Below are 19,001 nucleotides of genomic sequence, written 5' to 3'. Positions count from 1 at the left end.
AGGGAGAAAAGCCTCCACCCAACAAAGCATGGACTTCCCAAGGAAAAGCATGAGGAGGATGGATCCCCAGGCCCCCCACATTTCCCAGAGTGTGCCAAGATCTCCTCTTTGTTACCTGTGGTTTGCTTCAGGAGAGCTTGTCCATTTCTAATGGCTTGGTCCACATTCTTTTTCCTGTTCACAATCTCCTCATTCAGAGCCTGAAGAAAAAGGCAAATTTGGGTTATCCTGCTGCAGGCATGTCCCTGTATCCTGCCAGCCAGAGATGCTATGGAGGGCATGAACCTCCCTACTGAGCACAGGCAGGGTGGACAACCCATCTGAAAATTGTCCAGTCATCCTGTTATGGGAATTATTGGGATTTTTGGGACTCAAAGTACCAAATCTCAGAGCAAACCCAACCCAACCCATTGGATCTGTGTCACCAAAGGACTTGCCCTTGTATTAGACAGAACCTCACTCTTGAAAAGAGCCTGCACAGCCCAGGGAGTGGAAGCAGAGGCCAGCTCAGCTCCAAAAACCCACCAGGCTTTTCCAGCTTTCAGTTTTGGAAACAGCATCCAGCTTTCTGAAGGCACAGGGTGGCCAAGCTGGCTCAGACACTGTTCACAAACCAAACGAACCATTTGAAGTTCCCCTGCCTTGTAAAACCCATTTTTTTTGGGGGGGGGGGGGGGGGGGGCCCACAATTGTTGTTTATAACACATGAAATCTCTTTACACTCCTCTCCAAACCTCAGAGAGACCCAGCAGCGGAACAAGCTTCTCAAAAATTAAAGCCAGGCCAGAAACATAAACAAAACCAGACAAAAACACAACAAAACAAACAACACAAAACATGGAAGGAAAAAAAACAACAAAAAAAAAAAACCAAAAAAACAAAACAACAAAAAACCAGAAAATACCAGCTGGTCGGCATGCTGCTTCTGCAGGACGTCCCGTTTGTAATCCTTTATGGCCACTGAGCCCAGCTTGTCCTCCACCTCAGCCAGCCAGTTGAGCACTTCCACCTCCTCCTCCCCAAAAAGTCTGGCATTGGCCAGAGCCTGGGCCAGCAGTGCTGCCTTTCGGCTGCACCTCTCCTGGACCTCGCTGTAGCAGCTCTGCAGAGCCTCTAATTTCTCTGCCAGCAGCCTCTGCTCAGCAGCACAGCTCAGGGAGGACAGAGACTGCCCGACCCCCAGAGCATGAGACACGTCGGCAGCGTGGCTCTCTATCTCTTCCTCAAGAGCCTGAATGGTGGAGGGTAGAATGGACAACAGAAAGGGGAGGGGGGAACAAAAATAATGTGAGTGGAGAATGAGGAAAATAAAAGAAACGCAACGTAAAAGGGGGAATGTAATGATGAAGGCAACTGAAAAAAATGGAGGAGACACAAAAGCCACCCGTGGACGGGCAAACTGAGTTGAAATTAAAAAGAAACACGTGAACGGGAATGGTTTTTTATTCTATCCAAATCTGCTGGGACGTGCAAGGACATCAGTTTAATGTTTACCCACGCTGGAGGGTCAGGGCTAGCAGCCTTCTCTGTACATAAAACAAGCCTGGATAACTCCTCCAATCCTTGTTTGTGCCAAAAACCTCTCTGGTTGTGGTGGAAACAACCACTGGAGCGGGACCTGACTGCAACCACCTCCATCCTGTTCCTGCACAGGTCCTACCTTGTGGCGGCTGATCTGCTGCTGGATTTTGGCAGTCTGGGTGCCAATGGGTTCAGAGTTGGCCAATTTTTTCTCTGTCACCGACAGCCAGTCGGACACGGGCTCTGTGGTTTCATGGAACTGCTTTGCCAGCACCAAGATATCCTCCAGCTGCTTCTGCCTGTAAAAAGTAATCATAAAATTAGAAGGAAATAAAAGGTTCAAGGGCAGGTTGGATGCAGCCCTAAGTGACCTGGTCTGGTGGAAGGGGGTTGGAACAAGATGGTTTTCCAGGTCCCCTCCAACCAAAACCAGTCTGTGATTCTCTGAATCAATGAAAACACGAAGGAGCAGCTCCCAGCTGCAGCCAGGCATGGGAAGTAGCTTCAGGTATTTGGAGAAGGAACCAAAACAGCTCTGTTCAGAGCAAGGTGAGACACCATTGTCAAGCAAGCTGCAATGGCAAAGATAAAAATCAATGTGGAGGAACTGCAAAATAAGCTTTTCCTGCAGCTGTGCCTCTAGGATCCAATTTACCACCCTGGGAAAATGGCAGAAGGGCTTCCCCATTGTGCAGCCTTTTCACGAAACAGTTGGAGATGGAAAGGTCCTTAAAGATCATTTACTTCCAACTCCCTTTTGTTCCATCCCTATCACTGTCTTGGAGACCCCTCAGCTTGTGGCCAGGCTGTTGGTCTTTCAGAGCTTCTGGTTAAAGACAATTCTGGACGGACAGCCCTGGATGGACAGTCCTGCTTGTTGGCAGTGATTAAAAATATGGAGAAGGGTCCAATCTGACCCTCAGAAGTGATTTCATAACCTCAAATATCAGCTTAGGTAGAAATAAGTAACTCATAAACAAGATTCTGGTGGCATAAAGGTGTCAACAGGATGTTGCTAAACGTTAAAGCTTACAGGAATAAAAATAACATCCCTCCCGTGCAGGGAAATTATTTAATATCAGCTCTTCCTTGCCATTGTAAACCACTGCTATCAGCATCAGCTCCCAGCCAGCCTCTGATTCCTCATGTTTTCCAGCTGTTTCCACATTTCCTGGATGTACCTGCACTGAAATCTCTGCCAGCTTCCCAAACACTATCACGCCAGGCTCTGGGGCACTGTGGGGTGAGCTGCCCCCATTCCTTCTCACCTGGCAGCTGCCCCCCATTCCCTCTCACCTGGCAGCTGTCCCCATTCCCCCTCATCTGCCAGCTGCCCCCCATTCCCTCTCACCTGGCAGCTGTCCCCATTCCTTCTCACCTGGCAGCTGCCCCCATTCCCTCTCACCTGGCAGCTGCCCCCATTCCCTCTCACCTGGCAGCTGTCCCCATTCCTTCTCACCTGGCAGCTGCCCCCATTCCCTCTCACCTGGCATCTGTCCCCCTTCCCTCTCACCTGCCAGCTGCCCCCATTCCCTCTCACCTGGCAGCTGTCCCCATTCCCCCTCATCTGCCAGCTGTCCCCCATTCCCTCTCACCTGCCAGCTGTCCCCCATTCCCTCTCACCTGGCAGCTGCCCCCCATTCCCTCTCACCTGCCAGCTGTCCCCCATTCCCTCTCACCTGGCAGCTGCCCCCCATTCCCTCTCACCTGGCAGCTGCCCCCCATTCCCTCTCACCTGGCATCTGTCCCCCTTCCCCCTCACCTGGCAGCTGCCCTGCCCAGCAGCCCTTCCCAGCGCCGTGCCAGGCTCTCCAGCTGTCCCATGATCTTGTCCCGATCCGCGGGCTCGGCCGACTGCGCGATCCTGTCGCCCTCTGCCTGGATCATCTCCACCGTGGCCTTGCGATCGTCCAGGAGGCGCTGGAGGAGCTTTGGGGAAGCAAAAGACACCAGATTGGGGCAGCAGAACCAAATCCAGCCCTTGGAGGGGTCAGATCTCTAATTGTGGCTCAGAATTGCTGCCAGCACTGGGCTGAGACCAGGCCCAGCCCAGGGGTATGGCTCTGCCTTCAAAACCAGTTCAAAAAATTATAGTTAGTTATATTGTTATATTATATTACATTATAATAATCACATGCTTTGATTTGAGCAGCCCTGAAGTGGTCAGGCAGCTGGACAGGGTGAACATTGTAGGTCCCATCCAACTGAACTTTCATTTTCTCCATTCCATTCCATTCTATTCCATTCCATTCCATTCCATTCCATTCCATTCCATTCCATTCCATTCCATTCCATTCCATTCCATTCCATCTTCCTTTTCCCCTTTTCTTTCGTTTCTCCTTTCCCATTCTGTCCTTTTCCTTTCCCCCTTTTCTTTCCTTTTCCTTTCCCTCTTTTACACTACTCAAGATCCAAACCACTTCTGTGCCAGAAGTGTTCTGAGTCTTCCCCACCAACCCCCTCCAACTTATCAAGTTTTTAACTTCCACTTGAAGCATACTTCCTCTTCCAACCTCCACACATTGGACCAAGCCTGGGTAAGAATTCACTTCTAAAATATTTCCCCATGACCACACTTGACCCTCTCTCCTCCCACTTGGAGGGCAGGCGCCAACCCTGGGCTGTTATCTCAGCAAACACTGGCACACCTCAGGTCTGCTCTCACACTATGTAACATTCCCTTTGTCCAAACAGCCAAACCAGGCCCTGCACCACCACCAGCTCGCTCCTGACACAGCAGAATAATCAGCACAAAGCAAAACTCAGGGCTGGAAAAGCATGGCTAACCAGCAAAACCAGTGGGCAACTTCAGGAGGCAGCAGGAAAATGATGGGATGTGGTGACTGAGGTGATGGGGATCACCAAGTGTGGGAAAAGTGTTCATTACATGATGTGAGGAACTGAGATCCACCAGGAAAGAAGCATGGACATCCCAGCTGGACCCCCAAAATATTGTCTGGTTGTCCTGAGGTCCCCTCCCACAGTTCTCACTCACCTTCTGCTCTTGGATCTGGGCTTTCACCACCTTGTACTCAGCAGAAGGAGGCTTCTGGTTGGAGATGAGCTCCTCAGTGTCTGCCAGCCAGCTCAGCAGTGGTTCCAGGGCATCCTGGAACTTCCCGCAGTGCAACAGGGCCTCCTGCAGCTGAGCCACTCGCTGGGCCACCTGCACCCCAAAAAACAACCCCAGTGCAGTGTCAGGCACTGGCACCAGAGCCTCACCTCCCTGCCAGTGATCCCCTCCTTCCTCTAGACCCCAGAAAAACCAGGGATAACCCCTCCCCATATCCCACCTTCTTGTTGAGGGTGTTCCATCGGGTGTTGATTTCTTCCATGTCATGCTCCAGCCCTTGGACATCACAGTTTTTCCCGGCACTTTGGATGAGTCCCTGACCAACTCCATTGACCTGCTGTAGCTTTTGCTGGAGGGGATCCACTTGCTCCTTCTGGAATTGCTGTGGGTGGAAAAGGTGGGAGAGAAAAGGTGATTTATAATCTCTGAGCTGCTCTTCCAGCTGCTCAATCTTTCCATGGATGCAACAAGCTTTCCTCTCTAGGGAAGACACAGTAGCCATTTGCACTGATTTTATTGGAATTGTGCAAGTTTGCCTAAACTCCTCCCTTGCCTTGACCTAGTGACACAGATGTCACAGGAATCTGCTGGTGTGGAGCACAGCTCAGGGTCTATCCACACCCACCTCTGGTTTTAAATGGGCAAATCCCATTTTTCCAAGCACTGGAGCGAGGTAAAAAAGAGAAAACTGAGGAAGAAATGAGAGCATCGGCTCCAACTCGCCATCAGATTGGGAAATAATGCTCCTGGGGAAAAACCCAAAGCAATTCTCACAGTGAAGCTATTGAGAACGGAGACCTGACATCATATGAGTTTTGTTAACCACGAAATTACAGGCAGTGAGGAGCTCGCTGTATTTCGAAAGACAAAGGCAATAGGCAATTAATGTGCGAGTCGTTTACCACGGATTTGGCACGGTCCTGCCTGGGAATCCTGTGGGGAAAAGCTTTCTAAACCAAAAAAGATTTGATAGGGAAGGGGGAGGAGAGCGAATGAAGCTCCCCATTGTCAGGAGAGGCAGCAGGGAGAATCCAGTTTCTCCGGAGGAGATAAATGCTCTTTATCAGAGCTGGGGATCTGATGGAACCACGAGCTGCCCGTGCACCATCCCTCTCCAGTCCTTCCCCGAAAGTCCCAAGGGACAAGCCTGCTCTGTCCCCACAGCAAACACCCCAAATCCCCCCAAAAATGGAGCAGATTCCTGGTTTACTCTGCTCCCCTGGCCCAGGAGCCCATGCAGAGCATGGGTCACCCTGCAGCCGGCGCTGCGCAGGAGCACAGCCCTTGGCCCTGTCACGTTTTCCCATTGGGAAGCAGAGGGGATGGCAGCCAGCCACCTGCTCCCCGTGCCCAAGAATGCACGGACACTGCCTGCACTGAAAAAATTCCCACTTGGATGCAAGATCTCCCCCAGCAGAGCAGCAGTTCGTGGAGGACACGGCTCTCTGTGCCCGGCAATCGCTTTGCTTCAGAGGACCACGAAGCAAAACTCCCTAAAAACACCAAAATCCCCCAAAACACACAGGCACAGCCCCCAGCCCGAGCAAGAGGCACTGCTTTGACTTTCCCTGCCTCATTTCCAAAGGGAGAAAAAAGCTACTTTTTCCCAGCAGAGCTCAGCAACCGGAGGGCAGGGAGGTCCCTCCAGGACATGAGCGAAGGGTGAGCTGGCAGACACTGTCCAGAGCTGTTTGCTCATGGAGAATTCTGCCACGGTTATAAGAAATAAATGGGGACTTGGAATCACTGATTCCCGGGCAGTTCTCCTGTTACTGTTTATATATGGAGCTGCTGGGTAGAAGAGCCAAACCCACAAAAGGATCAGGCTGATAAGCCTGGCATGCCGGGCTGGTCCGAGCTCTCCATGTACTGCAAAACAAACTCCAAATGAGCCAGGCAGGGAGGGAGCCCTGTGGAAAAGCCTGGATGGTCCAACCAGGGGTACCTGCAACACAGGCATCAGCCAGCCTGAGAGCCTGACACTCCCTGAGGTGCCTGACAAAAATAATCCCAGCAACAGCCTGAGGGTGAGCGTGTCCAACACACTTGTTTCCCTTTGCTCATAAAAGATTCCAGCGATTTAGTTCATTAACCTCACTGTGACTCAGCTTGGAAACAAATATTTAACGACTCCCCTTTGCCGTGGAGCGAGGTGTCCTGCCCTGGGGAAGAGCTGGACAGACATTTTGGGAGAGCAGAAGGACATCTGCTCCACCACACCTCCTCCTCCTCACTCCCAGAAAGGCTTCCCAAAGCATCCCCTCGATTTCTGCTTCCCTCATCTCCCTTAACCCCACTGCTGCTGGGTGTAGAATTCCAGGAAGCATCTCCAGCAATGCTTGGAGCAAGGGGAAGGTTTGTGGGGTTAACAGTCAGAGGTGCTGAACCTAAAATAAGGCTCCCCCCACTGAATTTCAAGCAACAGACAACTATGGCAAGAATCCAGTGGTTTTTCCCTCTGGGTGTCCCAGCCCGTGCTCACATGGACCCCCCATGTGAAACCACCTCTCTAAGCCCCTCCACATGTGTATCTCAAAGGGGTGGTACAGCCCAAAGGATGAGTAATTGCCACCAAATTGGGATTTTTGGTGCTGACTAACTTCTGATGTCTCCTTAGTGATATTTCTCCTAATCCAGATGGCAGGAAATCAGTGCTTGGACGTGGGAACTCCAGCACCGAGGTGTCTCCAGGCAAGAGCCTCGAGCAACACAAATCCCCAAACACCAGAGAGAGGCTGAGCCCCTTCCTGAGCTCCTTCTGAGCCTCAGCACCTCAGTGCTCACAGAAAAAACTGCAGACAGAGATGACTGCACGGGACAGGAATTGCTTGCACTTAATTCATTTTACAGGTTTCTCTTTCCTGATATATTTTCTGCTTCAAAGATGGGAACTCCCTGACAGGAGCCAGTGAGAAGGTTTTTCTGAAGTCCGTGATTTCCATCTGAGTGACCACAATGTACTTTAATAAGCCAAAAAGTGTCAGTCAGCATTTCAGGTCATCGAGCAGCGAGAATCTTTTGCCTCCCTTACTTACACAATCACACAATTCCCCCACCCCACCCCCAAAAAACTTTTTGCCTGCCAAATTCAAGCCGATCTCGGGAGGGAGAAGGCTGTTCGGAAACCCAGATCTGCATTACTGAGTGGGCTCCCAACTCCCACCCACCCCTGGAGTGCAAAATAAAGCGATTTCTGCGCCCAAAGCCCCGGCTGCGGGAGCCTGAGCAACAAATACCTCGTTATCTGGAACGAATCCATCTGGGAGAGCAGGGGGCCCTTCTGCCATGAGAGAGGCGCCGAGGGGTCCCTCCGTGCCCGATGTCCCCTCTCCCTCGCTGGGACATGAGGAAAGGGCACCCCCACAGCTGTGGGGTCGGAGGGGGCCCCTCAAGACAGCCCTGGGGAGGGTTTGTGCCCTGGGTGCTGTGGCAAAGGGTGTCCCCAGCAACTCTGGAGTGCTGGGACCCTCTGGGAGAGGTGAGAAGGCACCAGGGGGACCCTCCCAAGCTGCCAGCCCCGCTGCAGGTGCGCTCGCAACGGGGTCATCCTCCAAAGCCACCACTTCAGCGGGCAGGTGCTCCAGGATGGCAAAGTCATCTGTATCCCCCAAGGTCACCACCAATGGCACGGGGTCACCACCGAGGTCCCCAGCACCTGAGGCGCGTGGTTCGGCTGCTGGTGGTGGCACGGTGGCGACAGGCACGTCAGCAAAGGGTGGTGGGGCTTCCAGAAGCTCCTCCACCATCAAGGGCATGGCAGTGGTGGTGGTGGTGGCTCCTTGAGGTTCCTCAGAGTCCATGGTAGGATCCCTGGTGGCTGGTGGCAACCCTTGAGCCTGGGGCTCCAGGACAGCCACGTCTCCAGGTGAAAGTGGGTTGGTTGGAGCAGAAAGCTCCCCAAAATCCCATGGGATGGCAGGCCCTGCAATGGACAATGTGTCAGGAAACTCTTCAGGGGCGGATGGGCTGGCAGGACATGGGACGTCCCAGTTAGGGGCAAACAACAAGTCCACATCTCCTGGCTGCAGGATGGCTGCTGGTGTTCCCCCATGTGTGACAGCCAACTCCATGGGGCACCCCTCTGAGTGGGCAGCCCCTCCCAGAGACAGTCCACGGCCCAGGGAAACCATTTCCCATGGGAGGTCCTCAACAGGCACCGGGAATGTTGTCGGAGCCTTGGAGCCTGGCTCTGATGCAGAGCCAGCGTGGAAAGGCAGCAGAGAACCACAGCAAACATCCCCACTCCCTGCTGGGTAAGTCCAGCCCTCAGCTCCACTCCCTGATTCCAAATCTGTGGCTTCATCCTCAGAAACTAGTTCTGGGACATCCCAGTTGGTGACCTCAGTCCTTCCAGGCAGAAGGTGATGGGTCCTGAATGGATCCATGCCCTCAATGCCAGCCTGGCTGTGCTGTGGGGGGGATCCTAGCTCCTCCATCGCTGTGTCTGGAGCTGGGGGCTGGCAGGGTGACACTCGGCCAGGACAGGTCCCCTCAAGAAGCAAGTCTTGGTTATCTTCACCCCACCCCACCAGAGCACTGGGGTACCCATCTCCCCCCAGTCCAGCAGCTGGATGTGCCCCTGTGTCAGAACAGGGCATCCCACCAGCCACAAACTCTGGGTCCACAAGTGGGTCAGGATCAACCTCCCCCAGCAGCACTGGGGAGCACTCCAGGAGGGACCCCAGCCCTGCCATTGCCACGGGGCTGGGGGAGGCCCCTCCATCCGAGTCCGTCGGGGTGACAGCCAAAGTGTCCCTTTCTGAGAAGGGCTCTGTCAAGGGCTCCAGCGTGCTCAGCACCTGTGAGCTGCAGGTGACATCAAAGTCCTCCAGATCTGACACAACGGCAGAGTCCGAGGCGCTGATATCCAAGGGGGCTCTGTGCTGACCCCCTTCAACCACCAACCCAGCCAGTTTGGCTGAATCTGTGTCCAGCCCCTCTGAGTCCACTGGGGACATCTGAACTTCCAGGCAGCTGGGGACAGCTCCATCACCCCCATCCTCATTCAGGCACTGCTCTTCCAGCTCCAGGAACATCTGCACCGAGTCTGTGTCGGACAGCTCGGGGCCCGTGGGGCTCGTTGAGCGCTCCAAATCTGGAGCAAAGTCCTCAACCCCACATTGCACCGCCGCGTCCTCCGTGCAGCACGCGCTGCCACCACCCCCCAGGGACGTGCAAGACCGGGAAGTCCCCGGGCTGGGGGCAGAGCCATCCTCTGGAGCAGTGGATTGTTCCCTTTCTTCGGAAATATCTGCCAAGCAACAGCTCCTCTTCTCCTCTGCCACCAGAACAGCCTTTCCTCTCTCTGACAGTGTCGCCTCCTCCCACTCCTCCATCATCACCCAGCGCTCGTCCTCCTCAAATCTCAGCTCAGACTCCGTTTTCTCCCTGAGATTGGAGGTAATGAGAATATCCAGTCCCGTATCCAGCAGCTCTTCGCTAAGGCACGGAGAGAGGTTGACATTCTCCACTGTAGAGTCCGACTCGGAGGCCTCCAGGGTCTCCTGGTGCCCATCGTTGAAGTTTCCCCTGATGAAATTCTTCCTGGCTCGTGGCCAGGTGGCACTGGGGAGCCGGCGAGCCCTGGCCAGGTCCCTGACGTGGCTGTCACCGGCGTTCAGCAGGGCCTGGCGCTCGTCCCGGGGACCTCCATAGCCATCCACACCAAACTGCTTGGCCGCCAGAGCCTCCGCCGTGCCAGATGACTTGGAGACATGCTCCAAGGTGAGAGACTCCGACATGGGCTCACCATGGTTGGGCTGGCCTGGCTGCTCGGCCAGCATGGCACTGGAATCCCGCTTATCCCGCAGGGAAGGGTTGGAAGCGCCCGCCTCCGACACCTCGCTCAGCGAAGCCCCCATCCTTTCCGCAAATTCGGTGAAGTTGGGCGGCATGAAGGACTTCCAGGAGCGACGGTTGACGTTCTCCTTCTTCTCAGGGTTTGGTCGCCTCTTTGGTGGAGCAGGCGCCGGCTTGGAGACGTCGCTGCTGAGCTTGAGCTGGTCGAAGATGACTCGCTCATCCAGCTTTTTGGGTTCTGGCGGCCTGGACTCGAAGACGTTGGCAGCTCCCAGAGTCCCGTTGCTGGATATGGTGCTGCCATCCCCCTTGCCAAGGGTGCTCTTGGAGAGCTGGTTGAGCTTCGATCCCTGATCGATCTGCTCGTTAATTCTCATTGTGTCGTATATGGATCTCTGGGGCACGTAGCAATCCTCTATGTAACCATCCTCATCCTCGCCCTTCCCCAGGCAAGTGCGGTTCTGCCGTAAACAGTCTGGCCTGCTGAGTGGTTTGCCCATACTCTCGTCCTTAAGGATGACACAACCACCCTGGCAACCTTTTGCCCGCCACGGCAGGTAGCATCACACAGCCAGCAGGTCCCAAACCCACCGGGGCAGCCTGTAATCCCAAAGTGACACTACGGGGACAGGAGGGGGGAACCGGCAGCACCGTGCCGGCTCAGCAGCCTGACCGGCGGTCCTGAGCAGTGAAACAACCCATCTCATCCCCCTCCCATCCCTCTAAAAAAACCCCTCCATCAGCGGATCATCCAAAATCCAACAGCTCCAGTAAAATATTCCAAGCGGTTCGCAACAGAAACGGTGGAAGAGTTGGAAGCTCTTAAATTATCCCGTCTGTCCTTTACTAACAAAGGCACTGCTTGTCCCGGCCGCTCCCGGCTGCCAGTGGCGAGCGGCTCCCCGCGTTTTCTGCCCAGCTCCGAGCGCTGTGGAAGTCCAGCTGGTCCAAATTAGCCTCTCCCCCCGACTCTCGTGTTTTCATTTGAACTGAGCTTGTCGGCGGATATTCGTACAACTTTAAACACAGGAAGTTCTTCACGCAGGGCAAACTCGGAGGTTTCCTGTCTCAAAAACATGATGGCATTGTCGCTGCCGGTGCCCCCAAAATCCAGCCGGTGGGTGCGTGGTGGTGGCGGCACGGCCGCAGAATCCGGCGGTGGAGTAAGGCTGCTGGATCTTCGCTTCCTTTTTTTTTTTTTTTTTTTTTTTTTCGCTTTCTCCCCAGTAAAAAAAAAAAAAATTGGCTATCAAACGCATCCAAAAATGGCAAAGGGACGGAGCGGGATGGAATCCCCTTGAGTTGCCTCTCCGGGAGCCGACGGGGGGGACGGGGAGCAGCCGCGGCTGAAGGCGGCTGGTGCCGCGGCTGCTACTGCTGCTTCTTCTTCTTCTTCCTCCTCCTCCTGCTGCTGCTGCCTGCTCCGCTCGCACTAACTTTGCCGGCGGCCGGTGCCGGGCTGCGGCGGCTCCGCGTTACCGGGCGGCCCGGCCATGGCGGGGCGGGCACGGAGCCGGTACCGGCGGCGATGCGGAGCTGGGGAACCGGGGCCGGGGAGTCACACACACACACACACACCTAAGGGCCGCCCACCCGTTCCCCTTCCCCGCCGCTCTCTCCCCCTTTTGTGCGCAGCTCAGCGGCCGGGCCGGGGGCGGGGGGCTCCGCGCAGCCCCCGCGGGCAACCCCCGGCCGGCGCGGCGGGATGCATGGCCACTGCCTTCCTCCTCCTCCTCTCGTTCCTTCTCGTCCTTCTGCTCTCGGCCGCCGCCACCCAGCTCTCCTTCCCGCCGGCGGAACAAAAGGCCGAGCCGCACAGGCCGCCGCACGCCCCGGCCCCGCCGCCGCCGCCAGCACCGGCTCCCGCGGAGCTCCAGCCCCGGCGGAGGGCGGGGGGACGCGGGGGCGGGCGGGGGGCGGCACCGCGGGGCGGGGCGGCACAGCCGGGGCCGCCCCCTCCCCGAGCACCGCGGTACATCCCGCACCCCCCCCTCCCCCACCTTTGCCTTCCACCGACACCCCCCCACCACCACCGGCCACGGGAACGGGGTGGGGGGAAACGGAGAGCGACCCGAATGAGGAACGGGGGGTGATGCTCGGTGACAGAGCGGGGGTGGTCCCCGCCCGCCCCGCCGGGGATGGCCCCTCCTCCGGGGGGGAGGTGGCAGCCCCCGACAAAGAGCAGCAACGCCCTGGCTCGGCGGTGGCTCCGGCTCCGGCTCCCATCGCCACCGGCCCCGCTCCCCCGGCCCTTTGTCCGCTGTTGCCCGAGCCGGCGCTGGGAGGGAGATGGCCAACTCCCCGCACATCCCCTCTGCTCCTCGAACCCGCCCTTGCACAAAGAACCGGGTTTCGAAATCACCGGAGAAACCCACCTGAAACACCCCCCGAAGTAACCGATTTTGCATTCCCCCATCGCTCTGCCAAAAAGACACCCGCAACTTGCCACCTTTCCCCTCAACCGCTGCAAGCTCTTTTCCTAAAAATCATTATTTTCATAGCCCCAGCTTTAGGGTAGCGTCCTGCTCCTCCCATCTTGAGTCCTGTCACTCTCTTTTCCTCCCCCAAAACCTTCGGGTTTAAGAGATGGGGAACATTGGAAGTGGGGAGTGAGGCAGCCCGGGCGTGTGAATCACCGCTGCGAAGTGATGCTGAGGGAAGTCACAGACTTGGGAGAGAAAACAGGAGGGTTGGGAACAGCCTCCATGCATCTCCAGGCAACAACCCGCCCCACCAGCCACCCGGACTGCTACTTTGGGATGAATTATGGCATCGCTAAAAAAAATACAAGGTGTTTAATACAGAAAAACGTGCAGCATTGCACTCCAAAAGCACCGACACTGGAAGATTAGGACCCCGGTCTGAGCTTTGCTGTGCCACAGCTTCACCAAAAGCCTTCCCACCTACCCACGGTGACCCACAGTCAAGGAAGATGAAATCCCGAGTATTTTTTGATGCAGTGCCATCCTGAAAATACTGAGGCTTTGCCAAGGTCATGGTATGGTGTGGTGGGAGCCCAGCTTCCTCATCCCCGGGCTCTCAGACCCTTCATCCCCATGTCCTGGCACCAACTGCGCATGCAGCAGCTCCAGCAGCGCATTCCCAAAGCTTTGTTTTGCTTTTGGAAAGATGGGAACGGATGTTTTGTGGAAGGGGAGGGTTGGGGGGGGGCGGGGGGGGGGGGGGGGAGGATTTGCCCATTAAATGGCCTGAATGGAGATTTTTGCATAGTGGGAAACCTTTGGAAACCCCTTTTTTCCACCATTAAATATAACCAAGGAAAAAAGCAGGAGGCAGAGAGGGAGTGGGGATCTGGGGGAGAGAGACTCCAAACATCCCCCATGAAGCCTCTTTACCCATCCAGGGCATGTCCCCTCTACATCCCCCCGAGCCCTCCTGGACAGACAGCTGGACATTGAGCCCTGAAGCCTCCTCCAGCCCAAGCTGCCAACACCACCACAGTGTCCCAACGCCTGGATTTTTCCCCTTGGCGGGGGACACTGCAGCTCCTGGTCCCTGGTATTAATCCAGAGCAGCTGAAACAACAAGAGGACAAGGATGCTGTGCCAGCAACGCCGCCCCAGCTCCTCTGCTACCACCTTGGAGCTGCACCGTTACCACTCCGGGGCCCCTCCGCCAGGAATTCCAGGCATCCAGGCTGGGGCGAGGAGGTTTTTTTGTTCCACTGTGAAGAAGGAACGATCTCTCTCTCTCTCTTTTTCTCGACGTGGAGCTGCCCCGTTTCACAGCCAGAAATTCTTTTCCCATTTCCTCACCACATCACGTGCCAGGAGCGAGCAGAGTCTTCCTCCAACACGCTCCCCCCACCAAGAATTTTTAAAACCATTAGGGAAATATTGGGCAGGGATGAAAGCCAATTGGAAACCTGCTGTGCCTGGCCCAAAGATCCCAGCCAAATCTCTTGCAGGTTCCCCAAATCATGGCTTTAAGCCTCCAAGTGCCACCCCAGCGATGGGGACAGGAGCCAGACAGTGCTGGGAATTGCAAGGTCAGGGCTTTGCTTGAGCTTTGTGTTGGTGCAAGGGATAGGTGTGGAAGGACATGAAGGTCCTGTCTGATTTTTGTCCTTTTGGGTGTTTCCAAGTGACCACCAAGACCCCACATTCGGCTTTTGCTCAGTCCCCAAACCTTCCACAAACAGCTCCTGTCACCCAACCCAGACCTGGAGCCACCCCAGGCCACATCCTGCAGATAAAACACCCTCAGCTAAAACCCACCCAGAGGCTTCCCAAGACCTTTTCCAAGTAGGAAGATCCCCATTGAAACCTGCTGGTTTCAAGCTTTCCTCATCCGGCCACCAGCCCCAGCACTTGGGGACCTCGCTGTCCCTGTCAGGGGCTGATGTCACCCTGTTTATGGCTGTGCCACATCCACTGTTTACATGGCACAGCACTATTTGGAAACCAATGTATTTTTAGCTTTCTTTTAATGCGAGGGACCTGCGTTATGTGACGAGCAAGAGAGCTCAGAGGCAGCTCAAGATCTCTGATGGACGGGTCATTTCTGAAATCAGGGTGCAACCAAGGGTCTTCTTCACCCTCAAAGCTTTTTTAAACTTGGTGTCCCCTCTGCCCTAGGAGTGCAGGGCGGATGGAGCAGAGCTTCTGGCTTGGCACAATCAGCTTTGTCCTTACAGGTCTTGCTGACCAAATGACAGAATAGTTTGTGCTGGAAGGATAGGAAGACTCATCTTGTCCCACTCCCTGCTATGGTCAGGGACACTTTCCACTAGACCAGGTTGCTCCAGCCTGGCCTTGGGGGATGGAGTAGCCACAGCTTCTCTGGGCAACCTGTCCCCTGTGTCTGTGGATCATTGTGTCTCCCATATCTGACTCCAGGAGTGCCACCTCTGGGCTGGGACATTGTGCCATGTCCAAGTAAGGCAGAGTGGATAACCCCAAGTGCCTCCAGCCCAACAGAAGGATTGAGGGCGCATTTCACCCTCCCTCAGACACTGCAATAAAAGCACAAAGCCAAATCAAGCACACACAAAATCTCCCTTAGAAACGGCGCTTTAGGTTGCGCTGGGATTTTTAGCAGAGGATTCATGTTTTTAAAAGCCTTTGCTGCATTTGTCAGAAGGGCACAGGGACTTCTTTCTTTCTTTCCCTCTTGCTCTCCTCCTCACTCATTCCTTTTTCCAAACCTTTGTGACTGCCATTCCAGTGCCTGATCCAGGCAGGGGCACTGGGGATATTCCCACCCCACTGTGCTGCTCTGGGTGCTCCCTTATCCCTTTGGCTCACAGTTGACTTCAAACCAACCTCACATCAGGGCTCTGCCACCACTCAATCCCTCTTCAAAGGCTACAGCTGCTCGGGATGCAGGGAGCCAGCACATCTTTAAATTAGCCATTTGGAACCTTTGAGCCTGTTCATTTGGGACTCTCCTCTGCAGGGCTGTGAGAAGAAACCTCGGCAGGCTCTGTGGAGGTCTGCACTTCCACAGGGAAAGTTTTAGGAAGAGGTTAAAATCCAAACTCCCAGAAAAACCTCCTGCACTTTTGGATGCACAGCAACAGTGAGTGCTGTAAAAACGAAACAAACAAAAAAAAAATTAAATTTGTTTTGTTCTTCCAAGAGTGCAGGAGCTTCACTGCAGTGAAATCGCAAGGCAGCTAATATAGATGTTGGTATAAATAATTCTCCTGAACGAAGCCTGGAGCCCACGTGTTACAGCAGTGCTCAGGCACAGCACCACAGCACTCAGCGTTACCGTGGAACCCCATCTTGTGCACAGAGAGCCCCAAAACTCCCTGGTAGCAACCTGAGATGGGACTGTGAGACAAGAGTAGAGCCATGTGCCAGGGGCCTCGTGGCCAGGAGGTGAAAGCTGCTGAAATGCCCATTTTTGTCCTCAGCTGCTCCATTTCCCTGCAAATTGAAGCACCCTGGGCTCTGTGGGCATCCCACTCCCACCAGCTGCAGAAAAGAGGGACAACAGGGATGGGGTGATTAATGATCTGCTCTGAGGCTCTTTAGGAAGTGAGGTAAGTGCATTATCATCCTGAGAATCCACATCTAAACCACTCCTTCAGCAGGAGAACTGGCAATTGTTCTTGGAAGGCTGCAGTGACTAATCCAAGTCTGAGTCCTTCTCTGCTTGCTCCAGACCCAGTGGCCACAGTCCCTCCCTTCTCAAGCCTGGCTTGGATGCTGTGGGTGATGGGAATGTCCCCATGGATCCCTCACCCTCCATGGCTTCATCCTGCTGGGACCAGGCTCCTCTCCCTCCTCTGCTCAGCCCTTGCAGACAAAAAGCTTCCCATCTCCTCCTCCCTCGGATCCTCATCTCTCCTGGTCTTATGCAAAGCTGGTATTTTTAGAATCTCCTGGAAACACTGTGAGGTGTCATCACCAGCAGCTAACGAGTGCTCTGGAGAGAGGACATTCCTCCGGCCATCCCCCTTGGCTCAGACCTGGCAGGGTCACCAAAGCATCTGCAAGTGGGTGGCTTCTGCAACACTGACCCAAGGCAGCTCCTGAAAGGCACCATTTGATCACAGCCCAATTGTTTCACAAGGCAAGAAAAGGAAAAGGAGGAAAGACGGAGGAGAAAAAAAAAAAAGAAAAAAAAGCTCCTCGCTATGATTTGGTCGATCTCAGCAAGTCTTGGCTTAATTCACTCTTGTTCTCGGGATCAGGGAGGCGCCTGTGCCTCTGCTGACACGTCAAGGTCAAAGCCCGCCCGTGGTTTGCTGATGAACCAGCACACCGACAGCCTTCCCTCTGGGAAAGAGGAGCTCCAGGGGTACATTTGCTCTTCCCTCAGTGCTAAAATTTACTTCCAAGGAGCGAGAAGGCTGCCAGGGCCAGCACAAGATCACCAGGTTAGAAATGCACCCATCCCCACCATGGCTCTGCAGCTTGGGCCACTCTCCTCAGCCAGGCTCGGTGACAGCCTTGTCACCCAGCACAGCCCATGCTTATCACCCCCCATTTATTGTTCCCTTCCCCGGTGAGGGGAGATGGTGCCTTTAAGGCAGCTTAACAGCTGTCAGAGAGGAGGCATTTCTGCGTGTGCTGCTGATGCTGAAAATACAAGCCAGAGATACTTTAAGTAGGTCTGGAAAGCGTTCAACGAGAAGACACCGTCACGCAGCCTGTCCCCACTCCCAGCCCAGTCCCACCCAGCTGCTCCCAACTCCACGACTGTCGGGAGCCTCCCGCATTCCTCCGGGGGCACAGAAGGGTTAAAAATACCCTGGGCCAGGCTGGGGGCACAGCAAGTGGCAGAGTGTCCCTTCTCTGCCACATCCCATTCTCAGAAACCCACCTCCCCTCACCCACCTGCCGGGGGCTTGGCTGTTTGATGGGGTATGGGGTGCCCAAAAAAGCCACCCCGGAGGCGTGGGCTGGGTGCTGGGGCATTGCCTGTGTGACCACTTGTCCTGGCTAAGGAACACGTGTCCTGCTGCCTCCAGGAATTAAGGATTTCAGTGTCAATGCTTTGGTGTCAATACCTTGTGCCATCAGCACATGGAGTCACTCCTGCTGTCCGGTCCAGCCCTGCAATCCCAAAATGGGATGCTGCTTTTCCTCTCTGCCCATCCTCTGCTCTCCTTAGGAGGGTTGGAATGAGGTGATCTTTAAGGTTCTTTCCAACCCAAACCATTCTCTGATCTTCAAGAGCAGATCTGCAGTGGTAGGAGCAGAGCTAACAGTCCCAGGGAGAAACACTGGGAAAATCATTAAGGTTGGAAAAGATCAAGATCACCCTACAAAGGAAAGTCACAAAATGCCCCTTGTGCACCCAGGGACCACCGAGGAGCACAAGCTGCAAACCTAAATGGGCTAAAACTTCTGGGGAGGAACCCAAACTTTGATCCTCTTGCAAAATATCATTGGTGAAAGGATGCTGGGCAGTCATGTCCCCATCCCATCCTATCCCATCCCATCCCATCCCATCCCATCCCATCCCATCCCATCCCATCCCATCCCATCCCATCCCATCCCATCCCATCCCATCCCATCCCATCCCATCAATGGCTTATGCAGGGGACATGATGAGGTCACGTCAGTGACAGTCCCCTCTCCAAAACCATCAGTGACACCTGGGAGAAACCCAGGGACAAGAGGCACCACCAGTGGCACTTGTGACAGCACTGTTGAGTCAGCTCCCTGGTGGAAAGGTTGGGGGAATTACGAATCATAAATAAAGTGCTGAGAGAAGCTGACATCCCCCAGGCAGGAAGGGAAGGGGGGCAGGAGGAGGGCATGGCAGTCCTGGCTGACTGCTGCCTTCTCCCAGGGAGGACCTGGAGCAGGGTCAGACAGCAGCATTGGAATGGCCAGATGAGTAATTCTGAGGTTTGGGCCTCGCTCACTGCATCACCACTCCTGGGATTGCTTTCCTTTTTTTTTTTTTTTTCATTGAAGCAGACAAAGAGGGTGCTGGAGGCACAACGGCCGACCTGACCTACTCTAAAATCAAGCAGTGAGGCTTCAGTTATTGCTGTGTAGGGATTCTCCCTCCCCCTCTTCATCATCCAGCATTAAACCTTTATTGGTGTGACACAGCACTGCCAGCGTTCCCTGCACTGAGCAACTCCAGTTTCCAAAAACCTCCCCAAAAATGCTAGGAGGAG

General features: G+C 54.8%; 1 protein-coding gene across 1 annotated transcript in view; it reads right to left on the bottom strand.

Moving 5' to 3' along the window:
• The window catches only part of MACF1 (microtubule actin crosslinking factor 1), a 135,701-nt gene that overhangs the window by 28,106 nt on the left and 88,594 nt on the right, over positions 1-19,001 (bottom strand). Inside the window, exons 53-58 of the mRNA XM_062509220.1 lie at positions 4,815-4,976; positions 4,517-4,687; positions 3,284-3,450; positions 1,661-1,820; positions 905-1,231; positions 116-200 (exon numbers count right to left, since the gene is read on the bottom strand). Of these exons, the coding sequence (XP_062365204.1) occupies positions 116-200; positions 905-1,231; positions 1,661-1,820; positions 3,284-3,450; positions 4,517-4,687; positions 4,815-4,976 (1,072 nt within the window). The remainder of the gene's footprint in view (positions 1-115; positions 201-904; positions 1,232-1,660; positions 1,821-3,283; positions 3,451-4,516; positions 4,688-4,814; positions 4,977-19,001) is intronic.

Source organism: Cinclus cinclus, chromosome 26 (genome assembly GCF_963662255.1).
Source record: "Cinclus cinclus chromosome 26, bCinCin1.1, whole genome shotgun sequence".
NCBI classification, from domain to species: Eukaryota; Metazoa; Chordata; class Aves; order Passeriformes; family Cinclidae; genus Cinclus; species Cinclus cinclus.
The sequence above is the reverse complement of the archived record's forward strand: the minus strand, read 5'-3'. Positions and strand labels throughout refer to the sequence as shown.